Below are 20,698 nucleotides of genomic sequence, written 5' to 3'. Positions count from 1 at the left end.
TGTATTCGCCATAAGAGGGAATGACTGGGCTAAGATCCAAAGTAAATCCACAGAGGAAGCCTGGACCGTGCTTAATTGGTTCAAAGAAAAATACAACATAAACACCGACAGGAACATCACTAGCCCCAACTGTAGTTACAGTACCAAGAATGGCAGCCTGTTTCCCAATCAAGATTGCCCAATACTTCCACTCAAACATAGGTAAAGTTTTGTGTGGACCGACAGACATTGGCTTAACAAATGAATCTTCCATATCTAGGTCAATGTTCTGTTCTTACAGCAATGCTTTAATACCTAGAGGATGGGCAAATTCAGAAAATGGAGTTCATATTCTATTCTTTTTAGTACATGTAGTAATTGATGAGGTTCTCCATAGAAAGGACAAGCAATTGACTGACCTCTCTAGCATGTACTCATATTATGCCGCATCCTTCCGATCACCTGCAACTCCAGATGCTAGCAGGAAATTATGGATGCCAAACGCGGATGGAGCGTGAGAAAACTGAATGTCAAAGCCCTGGACGAAGCGATAGCAGCGAAGAGCGAGGCGATACTAGCATATCAGGGTTTTGATGCCCAGAAATTGATAAATGAGATGAGACGTCACTACACAAGATACACAGAGACAAAGAATAGAGAAACTGTATCTATAAAAACTATAGTTAATGGAGAGGAAAATACAGTTGTCATGAGCAACAAAGAAAAATTCCTTGATGTTTCCTTTTTGATTTGTGTATTCGCCATAAGAGGGAATGACTGGGCTAAGATCCAAAGTAAATCCACAGAGGAAGCCTGGACCGTGCTTAATTGGTTCAAAGAAAAATACAACATAAACACCGACAGGAACATCACTAGCCCCAACTGTAGTTACAGTACCAAGAATGGCAGCCTGTTTCCCAATCAAGATTGCCCAATACTTCCACTCAAACATAGGTAAAGTTTTGTGTGGACCGACAGACATTGGCTTAACAAATGAATCTTCCATATCTAGGTCAATGTTCTGTTCTTACAGCAATGCTTTAATACCTAGAGGATGGGCAAATTCAGAAAATGGAGTTCATATTCTATTCTTTTTAGTACATGTAGTAATTGATGAGGTTCTCCATAGAAAGGACAAGCAATTGACTGACCTCTCTAGCATGTACTCATATTATGCCGCATCCTTCCGATCACCTGCAACTCCAGATGCTAGCAGGAAATTATGGATGCCAAACGCGGATGGAGCGTGAGAAAACTGAATGTCAAAGCCCTGGACGAAGCGATAGCAGCGAAGAGCGAGGCGATACTAGCATATCAGGGTTTTGATGCCCAGAAATTGATAAATGAGATGAGACGTCACTACACAAGATACACAGAGACAAAGAATAGAGAAACTGTATCTATAAAAACTATAGTTAATGGAGAGGAAAATACAGTTGTCATGAGCAACAAAGAAAAATTCCTTGATGTTTCCTTTTTGATTTGTGTATTCGCCATAAGAGGGAATGACTGGGCTAAGATCCAAAGTAAATCCACAGAGGAAGCCTGGACCGTGCTTAATTGGTTCAAAGAAAAATACAACATAAACACCGACAGGAACATCACTAGCCCCAACTGTAGTTACAGTACCAAGAATGGCAGCCTGTTTCCCAATCAAGATTGCCCAATACTTCCACTCAAACATAGGTAAAGTTTTGTGTGGACCGACAGACATTGGCTTAACAAATGAATCTTCCATATCTAGGTCAATGTTCTGTTCTTACAGCAATGCTTTAATACCTAGAGGATGGGCAAATTCAGAAAATGGAGTTCATATTCTATTCTTTTTAGTACATGTAGTAATTGATGAGGTTCTCCATAGAAAGGACAAGCAATTGACTGACCTCTCTAGCATGTACTCATATTATGCCGCATCCTTCCGATCACCTGCAACTCCAGATGCTAGCAGGAAATTATGGATGCCAAACGCGGATGGAGCGTGAGAAAACTGAATGTCAAAGCCCTGGACGAAGCGATAGCAGCGAAGAGCGAGGCGATACTAGCATATCAGGGTTTTGATGCCCAGAAATTGATAAATGAGATGAGACGTCACTACACAAGATACACAGAGACAAAGAATAGAGAAACTGTATCTATAAAAACTATAGTTAATGGAGAGGAAAATACAGTTGTCATGAGCAACAAAGAAAAATTCCTTGATGTTTCCTTTTTGATTTGTGTATTCGCCATAAGAGGGAATGACTGGGCTAAGATCCAAAGTAAATCCACAGAGGAAGCCTGGACCGTGCTTAATTGGTTCAAAGAAAAATACAACATAAACACCGACAGGAACATCACTAGCCCCAACTGTAGTTACAGTACCAAGAATGGCAGCCTGTTTCCCAATCAAGATTGCCCAATACTTCCACTCAAACATAGGTAAAGTTTTGTGTGGACCGACAGACATTGGCTTAACAAATGAATCTTCCATATCTAGGTCAATGTTCTGTTCTCACAGCAATGCTTTAATACCTAGAGGATGGGCAAATTCAGAAAATGGAGTTCATATTCTATTCTTTTTAGTACATGTAGTAATTGATGAGGTTCTCCATAGAAAGGACAAGCAATTGACTGACCTCTCTAGCATGTACTCATATTATGCCGCATCCTTCCGATCACCTGCAACTCCAGATGCTAGCAGGAAATTATGGATGCCAAACGCGGATGGAGCGTGAGAAAACTGAATGTCAAAGCCCTGGACGAAGCGATAGCAGCGAAGAGCGAGGCGATACTAGCATATCAGGGTTTTGATGCCCAGAAATTGATAAATGAGATGAGACGTCACTACACAAGATACACAGAGACAAAGAATAGAGAAACTGTATCTATAAAAACTATAGTTAATGGAGAGGAAAATACAGTTGTCATGAGCAACAAAGAAAAATTCCTTGATGTTTCCTTTTTGATTTGTGTATTCGCCATAAGAGGGAATGACTGGGCTAAGATCCAAAGTAAATCCACAGAGGAAGCCTGGACCGTGCTTAATTGGTTCAAAGAAAAATACAACATAAACACCGACAGGAACATCACTAGCCCCAACTGTAGTTACAGTACCAAGAATGGCAGCCTGTTTCCCAATCAAGATTGCCCAATACTTCCACTCAAACATAGGTAAAGTTTTGTGTGGACCGACAGACATTGGCTTAACAAATGAATCTTCCATATCTAGGTCAATGTTCTGTTCTTACAGCAATGCTTTAATACCTAGAGGATGGGCAAATTCAGAAAATGGAGTTCATATTCTATTCTTTTTAGTACATGTAGTAATTGATGAGGTTCTCCATAGAAAGGACAAGCAATTGACTGACCTCTCTAGCATGTACTCATATTATGCCGCATCCTTCCGATCACCTGCAACTCCAGATGCTAGCAGGAAATTATGGATGCCAAACGCGGATGGAGCGTGAGAAAACTGAATGTCAAAGCCCTGGACGAAGCGATAGCAGCGAAGAGCGAGGCGATACTAGCATATCAGGGTTTTGATGCCCAGAAATTGATAAATGAGATGAGACGTCACTACACAAGATACACAGAGACAAAGAATAGAGAAACTGTATCTATAAAAACTATAGTTAATGGAGAGGAAAATACAGTTGTCATGAGCAACAAAGAAAAATTCCTTGATGTTTCCTTTTTGATTTGTGTATTCGCCATAAGAGGGAATGACTGGGCTAAGATCCAAAGTAAATCCACAGAGGAAGCCTGGACCGTGCTTAATTGGTTCAAAGAAAAATACAACATAAACACCGACAGGAACATCACTAGCCCCAACTGTAGTTACAGTACCAAGAATGGCAGCCTGTTTCCCAATCAAGATTGCCCAATACTTCCACTCAAACATAGGTAAAGTTTTGTGTGGACCGACAGACATTGGCTTAACAAATGAATCTTCCATATCTAGGTCAATGTTCTGTTCTTACAGCAATGCTTTAATACCTAGAGGATGGGCAAATTCAGAAAATGGAGTTCATATTCTATTCTTTTTAGTACATGTAGTAATTGATGAGGTTCTCCATAGAAAGGACAAGCAATTGACTGACCTCTCTAGCATGTACTCATATTATGCCGCATCCTTCCGATCACCTGCAACTCCAGATGCTAGCAGGAAATTATGGATGCCAAACGCGGATGGAGCGTGAGAAAACTGAATGTCAAAGCCCTGGACGAAGCGATAGCAGCGAAGAGCGAGGCGATACTAGCATATCAGGGTTTTGATGCCCAGAAATTGATAAATGAGATGAGACGTCACTACACAAGATACACAGAGACAAAGAATAGAGAAACTGTATCTATAAAAACTATAGTTAATGGAGAGGAAAATACAGTTGTCATGAGCAACAAAGAAAAATTCCTTGATGTTTCCTTTTTGATTTGTGTATTCGCCATAAGAGGGAATGACTGGGCTAAGATCCAAAGTAAATCCACAGAGGAAGCCTGGACCGTGCTTAATTGGTTCAAAGAAAAATACAACATAAACACCGACAGGAACATCACTAGCCCCAACTGTAGTTACAGTACCAAGAATGGCAGCCTGTTTCCCAATCAAGATTGCCCAATACTTCCACTCAAACATAGGTAAAGTTTTGTGTGGACCGACAGACATTGGCTTAACAAATGAATCTTCCATATCTAGGTCAATGTTCTGTTCTTACAGCAATGCTTTAATACCTAGAGGATGGGCAAATTCAGAAAATGGAGTTCATATTCTATTCTTTTTAGTACATGTAGTAATTGATGAGGTTCTCCATAGAAAGGACAAGCAATTGACTGACCTCTCTAGCATGTACTCATATTATGCCGCATCCTTCCGATCACCTGCAACTCCAGATGCTAGCAGGAAATTATGGATGCCAAACGCGGATGGAGCGTGAGAAAACTGAATGTCAAAGCCCTGGACGAAGCGATAGCAGCGAAGAGCGAGGCGATACTAGCATATCAGGGTTTTGATGCCCAGAAATTGATAAATGAGATGAGACGTCACTACACAAGATACACAGAGACAAAGAATAGAGAAACTGTATCTATAAAAACTATAGTTAATGGAGAGGAAAATACAGTTGTCATGAGCAACAAAGAAAAATTCCTTGATGTTTCCTTTTTGATTTGTGTATTCGCCATAAGAGGGAATGACTGGGCTAAGATCCAAAGTAAATCCACAGAGGAAGCCTGGACCGTGCTTAATTGGTTCAAAGAAAAATACAACATAAACACCGACAGGAACATCACTAGCCCCAACTGTAGTTACAGTACCAAGAATGGCAGCCTGTTTCCCAATCAAGATTGCCCAATACTTCCACTCAAACATAGGTAAAGTTTTGTGTGGACCGACAGACATTGGCTTAACAAATGAATCTTCCATATCTAGGTCAATGTTCTGTTCTTACAGCAATGCTTTAATACCTAGAGGATGGGCAAATTCAGAAAATGGAGTTCATATTCTATTCTTTTTAGTACATGTAGTAATTGATGAGGTTCTCCATAGAAAGGACAAGCAATTGACTGACCTCTCTAGCATGTACTCATATTATGCCGCATCCTTCCGATCACCTGCAACTCCAGATGCTAGCAGGAAATTATGGATGCCAAACGCGGATGGAGCGTGAGAAAACTGAATGTCAAAGCCCTGGACGAAGCGATAGCAGCGAAGAGCGAGGCGATACTAGCATATCAGGGTTTTGATGCCCAGAAATTGATAAATGAGATGAGACGTCACTACACAAGATACACAGAGACAAAGAATAGAGAAACTGTATCTATAAAAACTATAGTTAATGGAGAGGAAAATACAGTTGTCATGAGCAACAAAGAAAAATTCCTTGATGTTTCCTTTTTGATTTGTGTATTCGCCATAAGAGGGAATGACTGGGCTAAGATCCAAAGTAAATCCACAGAGGAAGCCTGGACCGTGCTTAATTGGTTCAAAGAAAAATACAACATAAACACCGACAGGAACATCACTAGCCCCAACTGTAGTTACAGTACCAAGAATGGCAGCCTGTTTCCCAATCAAGATTGCCCAATACTTCCACTCAAACATAGGTAAAGTTTTGTGTGGACCGACAGACATTGGCTTAACAAATGAATCTTCCATATCTAGGTCAATGTTCTGTTCTTACAGCAATGCTTTAATACCTAGAGGATGGGCAAATTCAGAAAATGGAGTTCATATTCTATTCTTTTTAGTACATGTAGTAATTGATGAGGTTCTCCATAGAAAGGACAAGCAATTGACTGACCTCTCTAGCATGTACTCATATTATGCCGCATCCTTCCGATCACCTGCAACTCCAGATGCTAGCAGGAAATTATGGATGCCAAACGCGGATGGAGCGTGAGAAAACTGAATGTCAAAGCCCTGGACGAAGCGATAGCAGCGAAGAGCGAGGCGATACTAGCATATCAGGGTTTTGATGCCCAGAAATTGATAAATGAGATGAGACGTCACTACACAAGATACACAGAGACAAAGAATAGAGAAACTGTATCTATAAAAACTATAGTTAATGGAGAGGAAAATACAGTTGTCATGAGCAACAAAGAAAAATTCCTTGATGTTTCCTTTTTGATTTGTGTATTCGCCATAAGAGGGAATGACTGGGCTAAGATCCAAAGTAAATCCACAGAGGAAGCCTGGACCGTGCTTAATTGGTTCAAAGAAAAATACAACATAAACACCGACAGGAACATCACTAGCCCCAACTGTAGTTACAGTACCAAGAATGGCAGCCTGTTTCCCAATCAAGATTGCCCAATACTTCCACTCAAACATAGGTAAAGTTTTGTGTGGACCGACAGACATTGGCTTAACAAATGAATCTTCCATATCTAGGTCAATGTTCTGTTCTCACAGCAATGCTTTAATACCTAGAGGATGGGCAAATTCAGAAAATGGAGTTCATATTCTATTCTTTTTAGTACATGTAGTAATTGATGAGGTTCTCCATAGAAAGGACAAGCAATTGACTGACCTCTCTAGCATGTACTCATATTATGCCGCATCCTTCCGATCACCTGCAACTCCAGATGCTAGCAGGAAATTATGGATGCCAAACGCGGATGGAGCGTGAGAAAACTGAATGTCAAAGCCCTGGACGAAGCGATAGCAGCGAAGAGCGAGGCGATACTAGCATATCAGGGTTTTGATGCCCAGAAATTGATAAATGAGATGAGACGTCACTACACAAGATACACAGAGACAAAGAATAGAGAAACTGTATCTATAAAAACTATAGTTAATGGAGAGGAAAATACAGTTGTCATGAGCAACAAAGAAAAATTCCTTGATGTTTCCTTTTTGATTTGTGTATTCGCCATAAGAGGGAATGACTGGGCTAAGATCCAAAGTAAATCCACAGAGGAAGCCTGGACCGTGCTTAATTGGTTCAAAGAAAAATACAACATAAACACCGACAGGAACATCACTAGCCCCAACTGTAGTTACAGTACCAAGAATGGCAGCCTGTTTCCCAATCAAGATTGCCCAATACTTCCACTCAAACATAGGTAAAGTTTTGTGTGGACCGACAGACATTGGCTTAACAAATGAATCTTCCATATCTAGGTCAATGTTCTGTTCTTACAGCAATGCTTTAATACCTAGAGGATGGGCAAATTCAGAAAATGGAGTTCATATTCTATTCTTTTTAGTACATGTAGTAATTGATGAGGTTCTCCATAGAAAGGACAAGCAATTGACTGACCTCTCTAGCATGTACTCATATTATGCCGCATCCTTCCGATCACCTGCAACTCCAGATGCTAGCAGGAAATTATGGATGCCAAACGCGGATGGAGCGTGAGAAAACTGAATGTCAAAGCCCTGGACGAAGCGATAGCAGCGAAGAGCGAGGCGATCAACACCACCGCTCAAGCTGAAGCTGGAGTGGAAACTGTAGTACGCTCGCTGAACGAGCTCCTGTGCGACACCTCGATGCCCAGACTTGGGGGGTAACACCCGCCGCAGATCAGCGTACTAGTGGACCGACGATATCGCCGACCTCCGACGCACGTGCCTAGCCGCCCGGAGAGGCGCGCAAAGACACCACGGTCGAGAGGAAAAGCACCGCAGCTACAAGGAGGCGAGAAGCGCCCTACGCCATGCGATAAAGGAGAGCAAGGCGCGGTGCTGGACCGAAATGTGCAAATCAATTGATGAAGATCCCTGGGGGAGGCCGTACAGGATCGTCAGGAACAAGCTGGCAGACAGAAGCAAATACCACTTCCTTAATAATGCAGGCAACATGGAGGCGGTGGTCGGAGGACTGTTCCCGGCATACCGCCCATCGACCTGCTCGCGCTAAAAGCAGGAAATGCACGAAGGCCTGCCAAGGGACGACGCCCGAAAGCGCACGCTCGACTGATGGCAAGAATGCTGGGAAACGGCACTCAAGGGCCGGTGGACCCAGAAGCTCATTCCAAACCTCAAGATACGGTGCCAGACGGGCCATGGTGAACTGAGCTTGACCCAGGTGCTCACCGGACAGTTGCGCATTGGCACTTGTACAGAGAGGACGTGCGGCCGGTTGCTCTAGCGAAAGGGGCGCAGGCCCAACAGGCGGGCGCATTCTTCGAAGATCTTGAGGATTGGAAGACCAGACATTGGAGACCAGTTTAGTCCAGCAAAGGGGGCGCAGGCCTAACAGCCGGGCGCATTCTTTAGTGATCTTAGAACCCTGAGGATTCGGAGATCAGCTGGACGGACCAGCTGTTGGAGATAACTTGTGATAGTGAAAGTGACACTAAAAGTGCTCCCGGGAAAGTCGGAAAACCTGGACTTGGACTTTTCCGGGTTTTTCCGACATTTGGAGGAAATCTAGTTTTCCGGATTTTCCGAAAAATTTTCCAAGTGAAACTACGGACACTAAAAAAAACAATTTCAAAATAGCGCTTTTCCGGGATTTTTCCGGGTAAGTTGCTGTCTTTTAAAACATTTTCCGGGCTTTTCGGGGTTGTGGGTTGCAGACCAAAAGCATCCCACCAAAATTTTCCAGATTTTCAAAGTTTAAAGAAAAAATTTTCCGAATTTTCCGGACATTTTGTAAGCAAATCTTTGGAATAAAATCCTGAATTTTCCGGGCATTTTCGCGGGACGACTAAGTTTTAAAAAAAATAATAATACAGAAACAAACCATGTCGCCGGACGCGAACGACCGTGAAGCTCGGCTTAACAGAGCGGTGATGGACCTAGCGAGGTTCGCAAAAAGTCATCCCAATGTGCATAAACCCATAAAGGAGGGGATTATGGCACTTAGGATGATTCTTGCTGAACAACCTTCACAGGCCATGCAAGGAAGTAGCTGCAGAAAAGCAACCGCCACTGCAGCAACGCAGACGCTGCCTAGCGGCAAAAACATTGCTGCAACTTCAAACAAAGAGTTAAAAATGCACTCTGAAGTCAACCATCAGGCCCAAGCTGCACAGCCTGAAGGGGAAAAAAACAGACCCTAGCCGGCCACAAAGCTTCTTCTACAACTTTAGAAGATTGGAAGCAGGTCAGCAGAAAGAGAAATTCAAACACTGACAGCAGGCGGTCAAAATCGAAGGCAAAAACGTCGACACGGCTCCAAGAAGAGGCAGCAGCAACGTCTGCAGCCCCAGAAAAACAAGCAGCGGGTAACAAACCGCGCAGAAAGAGAAGAGCCAAATTGGCGGAGACTACCCTTGTGCTCACCTGTGCCGGCGAAGCGCCGAAGTCCTACGCCAGCATCCTGCGTCAGGTCAGCGTAGCCACAAAAGGGACCACTCTCGACGTCCGCGCAACTAAGCGCACCCAGAAAGGCGAACTGCTGCTTCGCCTGGGAAAAAACGGCGAAGGATCTGACGTCCTCCAAACTGCACTAATAGAAGCGGCAGGACCTGGAGCTAAGGTGACTAGGCCCACAAGCACAGCCACCATGACGGTCACCATCCGCGATCTGGACGAAGGCGTCATCGCAGCAGACGTGATCGACTCACTAGCTGAGTCTCTTGGTGACTCAGAAAAAGAGAAGATCACGATTATCAGCTTAAAGGAGGCCTATTGCGGGACCCAAGTTTGCGTCGCCAAAGTGCCACACACCGCCAGGACCGACGCTCAGCTAAAAGAGGGGCGCATCAAGATCGGCCTAGTACGATGCCGCATCAGAATGCGCATCGACATGCTAAGGTGCTACCGATGCTCAGCATACGGCCACACTGCCACGCGGTGCAGGGCGCCCGACCGCTCGGGACTTTGCAGAAGCTGCTGGAAGACTGGTCACAAAGCAACTGAATGTAAAAGTGTACCAAGATGCATCGTCTGCACCAGCGAGACTGGCAACTTAGCCACAACTCCGCACCGCTACGGAAGCGCTGATTGCCCTGCTTTTAGAGCGGAGCTAGCGCGCTGCAGAAAAGCCTCGAAATGTCAGTACGGTTTCTGCAAATAAACCTCAACAAATGCAGGGCTGCGCAAGACTTGCTGCAGCAAACTATAGTTGACGAGCGCACAGACGTCGCAATAGTCTCTGAGCAGAACCACAACTTACCGAGGCGCTGGCATTCTGATAAAGGGTCAAATGCCGCTCTTCATGTACCATCTAGCAGCCACCTGCTTCTGACCAACGCTGCAAACGCCCTCAGCACCGTCGGCTGGACCTGGATAGAGCTGGGCGACTTACGCGTTTACAGCTGCTACTTTTCGCCGAACTCCCCTATGGAAGACTTTAACCGCAGCATCGCCGGCCTAGAAGAGAGCGTCCGAAGATCGACGCTTCCGGTCATCGTAGCAGGCGATTTTAATGCAAAATCCGTCGAATGGGGTGCAGCATCTACCGACGCAAGAGGAGCTCTTCTTTGCGACATGGCGTCAAACCTGCACCTGCACGTTGCAAACACGGGAGGAGAGTTTACCTTCGTTCGGGGCAGCACGGGGTCAGTAATCGACGTCACGTTCGTCGATGAAGCCCTAGCGGGAAGAATTCGAGGATGGCGCGTGCTAGATGTCCACTCGCACAGCGACCACCGCTACGTCAGCTTCGAGCTTGCCGACCGAAGCTACAGGCCACCGCCGCACACAGCGCGGGGCTGGTGCGTTCGAAAACTAGACCGCGAAGCCCTCGACAAATTGGTAGCTACTAGGAGCGAGACGGTCAAAGGCATCGCGCGATCGGACGCCTCAGCGGAAAAAGTAGTACGCTCGCTAAACGAGCTCCTGCGCGACGCATCGATGCCCAAGCGCGGCTCAAATCTACACCGGAAACCGGCCTACTGGTGGACGGACGAGATCGCCGACCTGCGACGCGCCTGCACAGCGTCCCGCAGACGCGCCCACAGGCACCATTTCGCCGTGCCACAAGAACGCCAGGACTACAAGAACGCTAAAAACGCGCTGCGCCTAGCTATTAAGCAAAGCAAAGCGCGCAGCTGGGACGAACTCTGCAAGTCGGTCGACGAAGATCCTTGGGGGCTGCCGTACAGGATAGTACGCAATAAACTAAGCGTCCGGAACGAAGACCACTACCTGAACAACCATGAAACCATGGAGGCGGTGGTCGACGGACTGTTCCCGCGGCACCCCACTACCGACCGAACTGCAACCTGCGACCCAGCAGCAGAGCTTTCAAGCGGAGTCCTGCCATTCTCCAAAGAAGAGCTGCAGGGAGCGGCAAAGCGAATTAACTCTGCAAGGGCGCCGGGACCCGACGGCGTCCCAAACGCCGTCTTGAAGCGCATCGCGGATAAGGATCCCGAGCTGCTACTCGCAGCCCTTAACTCGTGCCTTGCCGAAGGAATCTTCGACGCGTCATGGAAGCGCCAAAGGCTGGTCCTGATACCAAAGGGCACCAAGGCGACACCCGGTCCCTCAGCATACCGTCCACTTTGCATGCTGGACGGCTTGGGCAAGATCCTAGAGAGGCTGATCCTTGAACGGCTCCAGACAGTACTGGAGGACACCGACAAAAGGCTCTCGCCCCATCAGCACGGCTTCCGCCGAGGGCGCTCGACAATAGGCGCCATCGAACAGGTGATCGAAACCGTCCGCGAAGCCTGGCAGGGAAGCGTCAAGCGCAGCGCAAACGTTGTGTTGATCGCGCTCGACGTCCGAAACGCGTTCAACTCGGCCCGCTGGAGCTCCATCCTAGTAGCTCTGGCTAAAATCGGCACTCCAGCATACTTGATCCGAATGATCGAAAGTTACTTCTCGGACAGGGTGCTGCAGTACGAATGCATGGGCGAAAGCTTTCAGCGAGCGGTCACTGCAGGCGTTCCCCAGGGTTCGGTCTTAGGACCCGCTCTCTGGAACGTCATGTACGATGGACTGCTGAGAGCGCCCATGCCCGACGAAGCCAGAATGGTCGCCTTCGCGGACGACGTCGCCATTTTGATTACCGGAAAGTCTACGACGTCCATCAAAATTGCCGGCGAAGAGGCCCTGCGAAGCGTCAAGAGTTGGCTAGACGGCGCCGGACTGGAGCTCGCAGTCCAGAAAACAGAAGCTGTGCTTTTCACCAGGCGCAGGCAACTAGAGCCGCCCAAACTCGTCTTTGACGGCTTCGAGGTTCCTTTTAGCAGATCGTTGAGGTACCTCGGAGTTCACCTTGACGACAAGCTTCGATTTGCGGTACACGCAGACAAGGCGGCGACTAAGGCGGCGATCGTCGCTGAAGAACTCGCCAGATTGATGCCGAACATCGGAGGACCAAAATCAAAACGTCGACGCCTATACAACGAAGTGGTCCACTCCATCCTCCTCTACGGAGCCCCTGTATGGGCCGACTCCATGAGGGTGGAGAGAACTCGGCTCAAGCTGGCTAGAGTTCAGAGAACCAGCGCATTAAGGATAGCTTCGGCCTATCGCACGGTCTCCGAAGCAGCCACTCTCACCGTCTCCGGCATACCGCCTATTGACCTCCTCGCGTTCGAAAGACAACGCATCTACAACGGGCAGTCGAAAGACGACGCCAGAAAAGTCACCTTCGAACGCTGGAGGGAACGTTGGAACGAGTCACCGAAGGGTCGCTGAAACTTAGCCTTTCGACCTACCCTAGAACACTGGAAGAGCATCATCGCCAGGATAAACTGCGTCGCGTTAAACAGACGCGACGCAGTGAGAGACAGGGATTTCGGGAGGTGGTGACTTATCACCTCTCGATCTACCCGAGACAAAGGAAGTGCGCCGGGCCACGCTGCCTCTCGAAGCATTACAGTCGAGTTAAGTACCGGGAGGCAGTAGGAGCGGAGGGGGGTTTTAGTGGGTAAAAATCCCACACTGTCACTGTTTCTGTAGAAACGGTGGCGCTTATTGAAGGTTTCCCCCCTCACAGAAAAAAAAAAAGGTGCTCACCGGACACGGCTGCTTCGGGTCTTTCCTAAAAAAGATAGGAAAGGAGCCAACAGAGGGGTGCCACCACTGCGAGAAGCCAGTCGACGACGCTGACCACACACTGTTCAAGTGCGCAGTGTGGACCCAAGAAAGGTCCCGGCTGAAGGAAGCCCACCAGTATCACCAGAGCAATGGTCCCGTCCATGCTCCAAAACAAAAACAAATATATATCGTCCAAAAATAATCTCGACGCGCCACGTTCAAAAACAAGGGCCAAAAATCCGAAGAACAACACGACCACCTTAACGCGCCATGTACCTAAAAATATAACTACGAACAAAACCGCCACCGATGCGCTACGTTTACACAAGGAATAGAAACCAAAAACCGACGCAGTAAATTCGTCCGACGATGGCTGGTGCGACCCAGCTGAAATATCACGACAAAAAAAACTATAAGCAAACAACCCGAAAATACCTCAAGTACATATATATGTAGGATTAAGTTAGTATATTGTATACTGGGTTATGGCCAAAATTTACATTGTCAAGGCCGAAAGCGTGCCTATAAAGCAGCCTTTTTGCTGCAAAACGCTCTTCTTTCTCCAGCAGCCGGCAGTCCTACAGTGAGAACTAGCGCTAACCCGTCCTACCGCGACGCTGCTGCAAATAAACAACGCCACGCCATATCGTTCTTTCATTCCAATTTCGAACCTCTACCGGATCCCTTGAGGATCCACTTCAGGATCTTCATTGAGACACAGTTCAACGACCTTGAACCAAAGCTTCGAACGTCCAGCCAAGCGAACGCCCACGCACGTGCTGCCCAGTTCGAAATTTGGAGCCTCACCAGTCAATCTGCGTGAGCTGAGAGAATTGCCGCTTTTCCAGCAAGGGAACTTCTTAAACTGTAAGTCCTTACAAGTCTGTCAAGATTGCTCATACTCGCTCTAACCCCACACCCCTATTCTTTGATCTTACGTTACCAAATTCAATGGTTACCCCTTCAACTTCAGTAAGCCCTGACCCTTTACCTTCGGTCATTTCGGAGCCTTTAATTGTACCTTCGATCACCCCTGTTATTATGTCGGTCGAAGAATTTACAAGATTCATCCCCTGTTCATTCGATCCCAAGTCTGGAGATCTGAATAACTTTCTATTCTATTGCGACGAGGCTACTTCCAGTTGCCCGCCGGAATATTTATCTCGTGTGATGCGTCACATTAAATTAGCGATTACGGGAGACGCTAAAATCCCCATTTCTAAATTCTTGACGTACGAAGTCAAGCAATACTTCATTTCAACTTATCAGCGTTGGCCTCTAATAAAAACCAATGAAACTGCAATACAACCCCATTACAACTTATGGCACCACGTGTACATGGACAACTTCTACAATAGCGTTTCTACCACTGAAACACTTCTTCAAAATAAAATAAGGATTTGCGGGACGATCCGTGTCAACAGGGGGTTTGCCTGACGGTTTAAAAACATGCAGGTTGCGAGAAAATGAGTCCAAATTTTTAAGAAATAAAAATGGAACAATGATTCAGATTTGGAAATCGAAAAGATATGTCCGAATGATTTCCAACATTCATTCATCGGAATTCACAGACACAGGAAAGATCCATTAGCAGACTAAATTGCCAATTAGGAAACCTACCTGCATCGTGCAATATAATAAATTTATGAAAGGGGTTGACCGCGCAGATCAGTATTTGTCATATTATAAGATTATGAGAAAAACGGTGAAATGGAAAAGCGCGTAGTGATGTTTTAGATAAACTGTGCATTATTTAACGCCTATATAGTTTATTCTATGAATCCGGCAAATAAAATTAGATACAAAAAAAATATTTATCTTGTCAGGAGATATTGGGCGTTAGAAGAACCCAACTTGCTAAGTCAGCCTTCAACATCTGCTACGAATCAGATTTCAACAGACCCGCAACTCTTTGCATCCACTCAAAGACAAAGAAATGTGCCTGACCATCCTCTTTGACCTTCAAAAGATTTCCGCCTACATAAATTAGAAAGAATTGTCACAAGCCAAACCGTAAAATATCCAACCCGAAAGTGTCGTGTTTGTAGTGCACGTAAAAAACGCGGGGAAACAAGATACATTTCTGGTTTTTGTTAAGTTCCGCTTCATAGAGGAGACTGTTTTTCACGGTATCACTCTTTAGTAAAATATTGATTTTTATTACGTATTATTAGTGTAGTCTTTATATTTAAGAATTATTAAGTGCACGTGAGAAACTGATTCTGAAAAACATCATAATATTGTAGGTGAATGTTTATATTTCTTCTTTTTTTTATCGTAAAGATTTAAAATGTCTTATATGCTGTCGCGACTAATTGCGCGCACGACTGGAATACGCTCTCGTCACTCATTAACTTATGCTCAATCGGCCCCGCATGAGATGTGTTAATATAAAGAAAAATAAGCAATCACTGGCTCAAGAGCTACAGAAACAAGCAATAAATTTAAAGGACTTAAAGAGCATAACCAATCTTAGCATAAGTTAAGGTCATAAAACCTCTAACAACTGAGTATACTATCAAGTCGACCAACAACAGAGGTCATTCCAAAAGAAACGAGAAAAAAATTGATCTAGATTTAAAAAAACTAAGCTAAGAAGGCCATTATGTACAGAAATATCTTAAGCATTTTACAAACATAAAACTCTCTGTGTTCTTTATAGATTGAAACCGAAAAAAATAATGAGGTAAGTAAATACAAATGTCACGGTACATGAAACGCTTAAGATGAGGCTACACAAAAAAATACTACAACAAATATCCAAAGTGGGTTTTATTTGCAGCATATAATAAGTTAATGTAACAAAGATAAGGAAACTGCATTGAAAGATTTTTGAAGTTGTGTTATAAGACCCTCTGCAAGGTAGATTTCTATCAAAATATAGCTAATAAAACCAGCTTGATGCATTATCTTCCCAACAAGTTTCATAATCGTTGGGGAATCAAGGCTATAAGGGTTTTCCAATACCTGATATATGCAATTATAACAGCAACTAACATTTTTTTATTCGTAATGTTCAACATCGATGATTGTAAGTGGTATAGCAAGTTTCGCAACAGAAGCAATATATGTATATATTTATGTCCAAGTAATGTACACTAGTAGTCTTCAACCTGGTAGCCCGCGGACCGGCGCCAGTCCACAAGAAATTATTGCCGGTCCGTGCAAACTTTCACCCGATTCGGGGAATACAAGATTCGGGAATCCCCTACTGATGCGACACAGCTTTGGTAGTTTTTTCAACTTCATGTTTGTGTGAAAAGACTTTTTCATCTATGTGAGTAATAAAAACCAAACAGAGGAATCGATTGGATGTTAGTTCAGCGCTTCGTCTCTCAGAAAGCACGCTGCAACCACGTGTATCAAATTTGCTTGCAAAAAAGCAGTAGCAAATGTCGAACTAACAAAAAATTGTAATTTTATAGTATTAAATAAATAATATTCTATCTAATATTGGTTTTTATTTTGGGTTGATGCCGGTCCGCGAAATATTTTTCCCATTTTCACCGGGCCGCAGATGTAAAAAGGTTGAAGAGCACTGATGTACACCTCTTTATCTCAAAATGTATCACTTGAAATAAAAATATATAATATGACCACTAATAAGTCATTACGAATTGAAACTAGAAATACATTCTTAAAACAACCAGAGTATAGTAATGTTTAAAAATCTCCATGTGGTTAGATATACATATTATGTGCTACTCTGTGCCAATAACATTCGAAATATTTTTTATTCCTTACGATGTGCTTTTACTTAGCTCTAGTTTTTAAACAGTTTAAACAGTTACAAGTTGATGTCTGAATTCTTAATATTCTTGTTTGTAAAAACTATATTTAAAACTAGACTAGAAGCACCATTTTAGATATTTGAATTAGCAAACAAGAGTATTTAAACATACATGTTTCGTTGAGTGGTAATGGTAAAATTACACATATATCGTTACAATAATCAATGGGAACTAAAATGTTTCATCTTTCTTTAGCATGCAAATGAAATACCGTCTTTTTCTTTCTTTAGGTGCTGCTGATGTGGTTTTGGGTTTTACATCTCTTCTACAATGTTCGGACGATGTTGAATTCGCAGCATCAGCATTCATGGTGGGTTTCTACAATCTGTATAGATATTCATCCTGAAATTGTAAACATAAAAATAAAATTTTTCAAGTGTTTATATAAATCTCATACATGTACATATGTAAGTACTATACTATTTTACCTTAAGATATGAATCAAATATCATTGTATTAGTTGTGACTTGAACTAAAACGTCCAGTTTCTTCATTTTTAAGTTTTCTTTACGTTGAACCAACATTTTTCCCAGCAAAATGATGACATACTACAAATAATTACAAATATTAGTTAGCAATCGTCAATTGCAGGAGTTTTTTGCATCTACATACAGCAGGTTGTTTTTTTGAAAATGCTTTAGCGTAAGGTGACCAGACATCCTCCTTTTGTCTATTTTAAATAAGGTAGCTTGATATTTTCAAAATCTAGTCACCTTATTTAATGAAGCTATTATAAAAATGGCGGTTAACCTAAAACACGTGCATGCTTTTTTTAAATTCAAGCTACATCTAAACCGCGGACAATCATGATAAGCGTTTTAAGGTAAGGTATTGCATACTCACTGTGAAAAAAGGTTTAATAACTTTTTCTTCCCGTACTTCGCTATATTTCTTTATCCGTTGATGAGTTTTAAGATGAAAATATTTTCACCATTTATATACGTATATTTATTTACGTTTTATTGTGGCCAAGACTTTGTGGCACTCTGGTAACGTGATGAAGAGGCTTGGAATGATTTACTGAAGAACTGGCGCCGCAACTCCCGATATTCACGTTTTGCCGTTATAAATCGCGCGAAGTTGCCAGCGGACATTTTTGTTCTTCTGAGGCGAACTGAGATGGTCCTAACCAAATACATGTTGTCCATGAGCTAAATAATTAAATGCTAATAAAGAATAATTTGCAAACAAGAACAAATAAAGAATACGTTTTTAGTATCGTCAAGAAATAAAATTAGGAAAAATATTAGTAAAATTTTAACTAAGAAATGAAATGAATAAAAATATAAATAGGATAGAAATGCTTCTTTTTCCAGTGGTGGGAGATGAAAATTTTTGTCGTTGAATAGTGGGCGATGAGTCAATTAAATTTGAGTATAGCCCATCCAAAATGTTAGGCCGGTTTCACACGTGCCGGATGGATTCACCCGGCACCCGTGCCGTGTAGTGGGGATGGTGTTGTATGGGCTAGTGCCTACCATTTCAGACGTGCCGGACGAATCCATCCGGCGCTAGCCTGACGCTGCCCATACAACACCACCCCCACTACACAGCGCCTTGTTCATATCTTGGACGTACTGTATATATGATTTACACGAATTCGCATTTTTTATTCCATATTTGAGTTATACCCTAAATTTAGTTAGGAATTGTGCTGTGGAAGTTTGTTTAGAATTTGTTCAAGGCATTTAAATTATTTTTTCATCCATATATCGGTCGAATCTCTCGGTTATTGGATTTGGCGTTTCGAATAACAAACATAACGTTTTTGTGAAAATCTATCAAATTATAAATAATATTATCAGTTTTTTGAATAAAATACTGACCATTTATATTGATATACATTTCGATACATTTTACAAAAGATGTATGAGTATCATTACAGTAATAGCAAATGTAGATACCTAGATATCTTTTATAAATACCTATTACTATTTATTTTTGTGTAGTCGCAGGAATTCGTCATTCTGGTAACACCTCGCGAAACGTCAGCGGGCGCGGTCTGGCAGCTGAGATGGACATCCGTCGCACGGCGCCTGCGTTGCCTCCTAAGCCGCGGCGCCCCGGCAGCGCCCCAGTCGTACCGAGCAAACCCCTCCGGCCGCCCAACGAAGCGCCCTCGCCGGCGCCTTCGTTGCCGTCCAAGCCGCGTCGGGATCCCGACGACGACGAAGACGACGACCCTCCGCCGCCGGTGATTCCCGTCAGCTGTTTGGTCGGCGGCCCGAGGGAGCCGTCCTACTCCACTGCGCTGCCGTCCGCCGGCAACCAGCTCTATACCAACGAGCGCCTCTACGCTAACGATCGCCACTTCGCCAACGAGCGTCTCTACGCTAACGAGCGCCTCTACAATAACGTCGTCGGCGCCGCCGATCTAGTCCCGCACCCTCCCCCCCTAGGATCCACCGCGCCGCCCTCTCCGGTGAGCTCCAGCTATAGTGAGCTGCGCCGAGCCGCCGAGAGACCGGACTGTACCGGATATAACTCGTCCGCATACGAATCTCTGTACGAGCCGGTCTATCCGAGACCGCCGTCTCAGCTGTCGGCCCACTCGGGCTCCGCTTATTCCGTCTGCGGCGGCCGAGGTGCGGTCGGAGGAGCGTCTTCGACGGCTGCCGAAGTCGACGCTCTCACCGAACTGATGATGCGCTCGCTCTCCGACCCCAAAGACGCCGACGTGTACGGCACGTGCGCACAATGCGGCGAAAAAATCATCGGAGAATCGTCGGGCTGCACGGCCATGGATAAGCTCTACCACATCCGATGCTTCATCTGCTGCAAATGCGCCATCAACCTACAAGGCAAGCCGTTTTACGCGCACAACGGTAAACCGCACTGCAAAGAAGACTATTTCAACACATTAGAAAAGTGTTCCGTATGTACCAAGCCCATTTTGGATCGAATCTTGAGAGCCACCGGAAAACCGTACCATCCGACGTGTTTCACGTGCGTCGTCTGCGGTCAGAGCCTCGACGGAATTCCGTTCACGGTGGACGCTACCAATCGCGTTCATTGCATCGAAGATTTCCACAAAAAATTTGCACCTCGTTGTTGCGTATGCAATCAACCCATAATCTCCGAATCGAACAAGAAAGGCACGGTCCGAGTCGTCGCGTTGGACCGCAGCTTTCACGTCGAATGCTACAGATGCGTCGACTGCGGTCTGGTTCTATCCTCTGAAGCCGAAGGCCGAGGATGCTATCCGCTCGATGGCGCCGTTTTATGTAAGAGTTGTAATGCGGAACGAGTTAAAGCGCTCACAGATCGCATATAATCTATACGTTCGTCGTCGTCGTCTTACTATGAACAAAATAAATAATAAATTGATTTCTATAGAATAGACATAGTAAGGCTTGTTGAGTATAAACTTGTTCCTTTGTTTGTTACGTACGATCGTCACTCGCAGCTTTGACGTAGTCCATTTTTTCTTTATGTAAGTTATTATAATACCGGAGAGATCATTTTCAAATTGTTTCGGCTGTGTATTCCTTTAGATTTTAAAGTCAAATATGGCAAGTGATCTCTTTTGTATGCGTATATATTAAAATTTAATTATTGTTTAAAA

The 20,698-nt window shown here is 44.4% G+C and overlaps 1 protein-coding gene and 1 long non-coding RNA gene across 5 annotated transcripts in view; one reads left to right on the top strand and one right to left on the bottom strand.

Moving 5' to 3' along the window:
• Positions 1-20,698, top strand: part of Zyx (lipoma-preferred partner zyxin) — a 34,897-nt gene extending 14,199 nt beyond the window's left edge. For 2 of the 4 annotated variants that reach the window (XM_088183222.1, XM_088183221.1), the window contains 4 exons: positions 7,813-8,486; positions 13,314-14,209; positions 17,364-17,443; positions 19,083-20,698. In XM_088183222.1, the coding sequence (XP_088039348.1) occupies positions 19,148-20,407 (1,260 nt within the window). In that variant the 5' untranslated portion in view covers positions 7,813-8,486; positions 13,314-14,209; positions 17,364-17,443; positions 19,083-19,147 and the 3' untranslated portion in view covers positions 20,408-20,698. Of the gene's footprint in view, positions 1-7,812; positions 8,487-13,239; positions 14,210-17,363; positions 17,444-19,082 lie in introns of those variants that run through there. The other 2 variants (XM_088183224.1, XM_088183225.1) reach the window with 2 other exon arrangements.
• LOC148236931 (uncharacterized) lies at positions 15,602-18,246 on the bottom strand. Its single transcript, XR_015809126.1, has 3 exons — positions 17,977-18,246; positions 17,562-17,681; positions 15,602-17,475 (listed from the first exon to the last, which is right to left on the bottom strand). It is a non-coding gene; the product is annotated as an uncharacterized LOC148236931 (long non-coding RNA).

Source organism: Plectrocnemia conspersa, unplaced genomic scaffold (genome assembly GCF_051122295.1).
Source record: "Plectrocnemia conspersa isolate PC_06_02 unplaced genomic scaffold, ASM5112229v1 ptg000003l, whole genome shotgun sequence".
Classification (NCBI taxonomy): domain Eukaryota; kingdom Metazoa; phylum Arthropoda; class Insecta; order Trichoptera; family Polycentropodidae; genus Plectrocnemia; species Plectrocnemia conspersa.
Note: the sequence above shows the minus strand (reverse complement) of the source record. Positions and strands in the feature narration are given on the sequence as shown.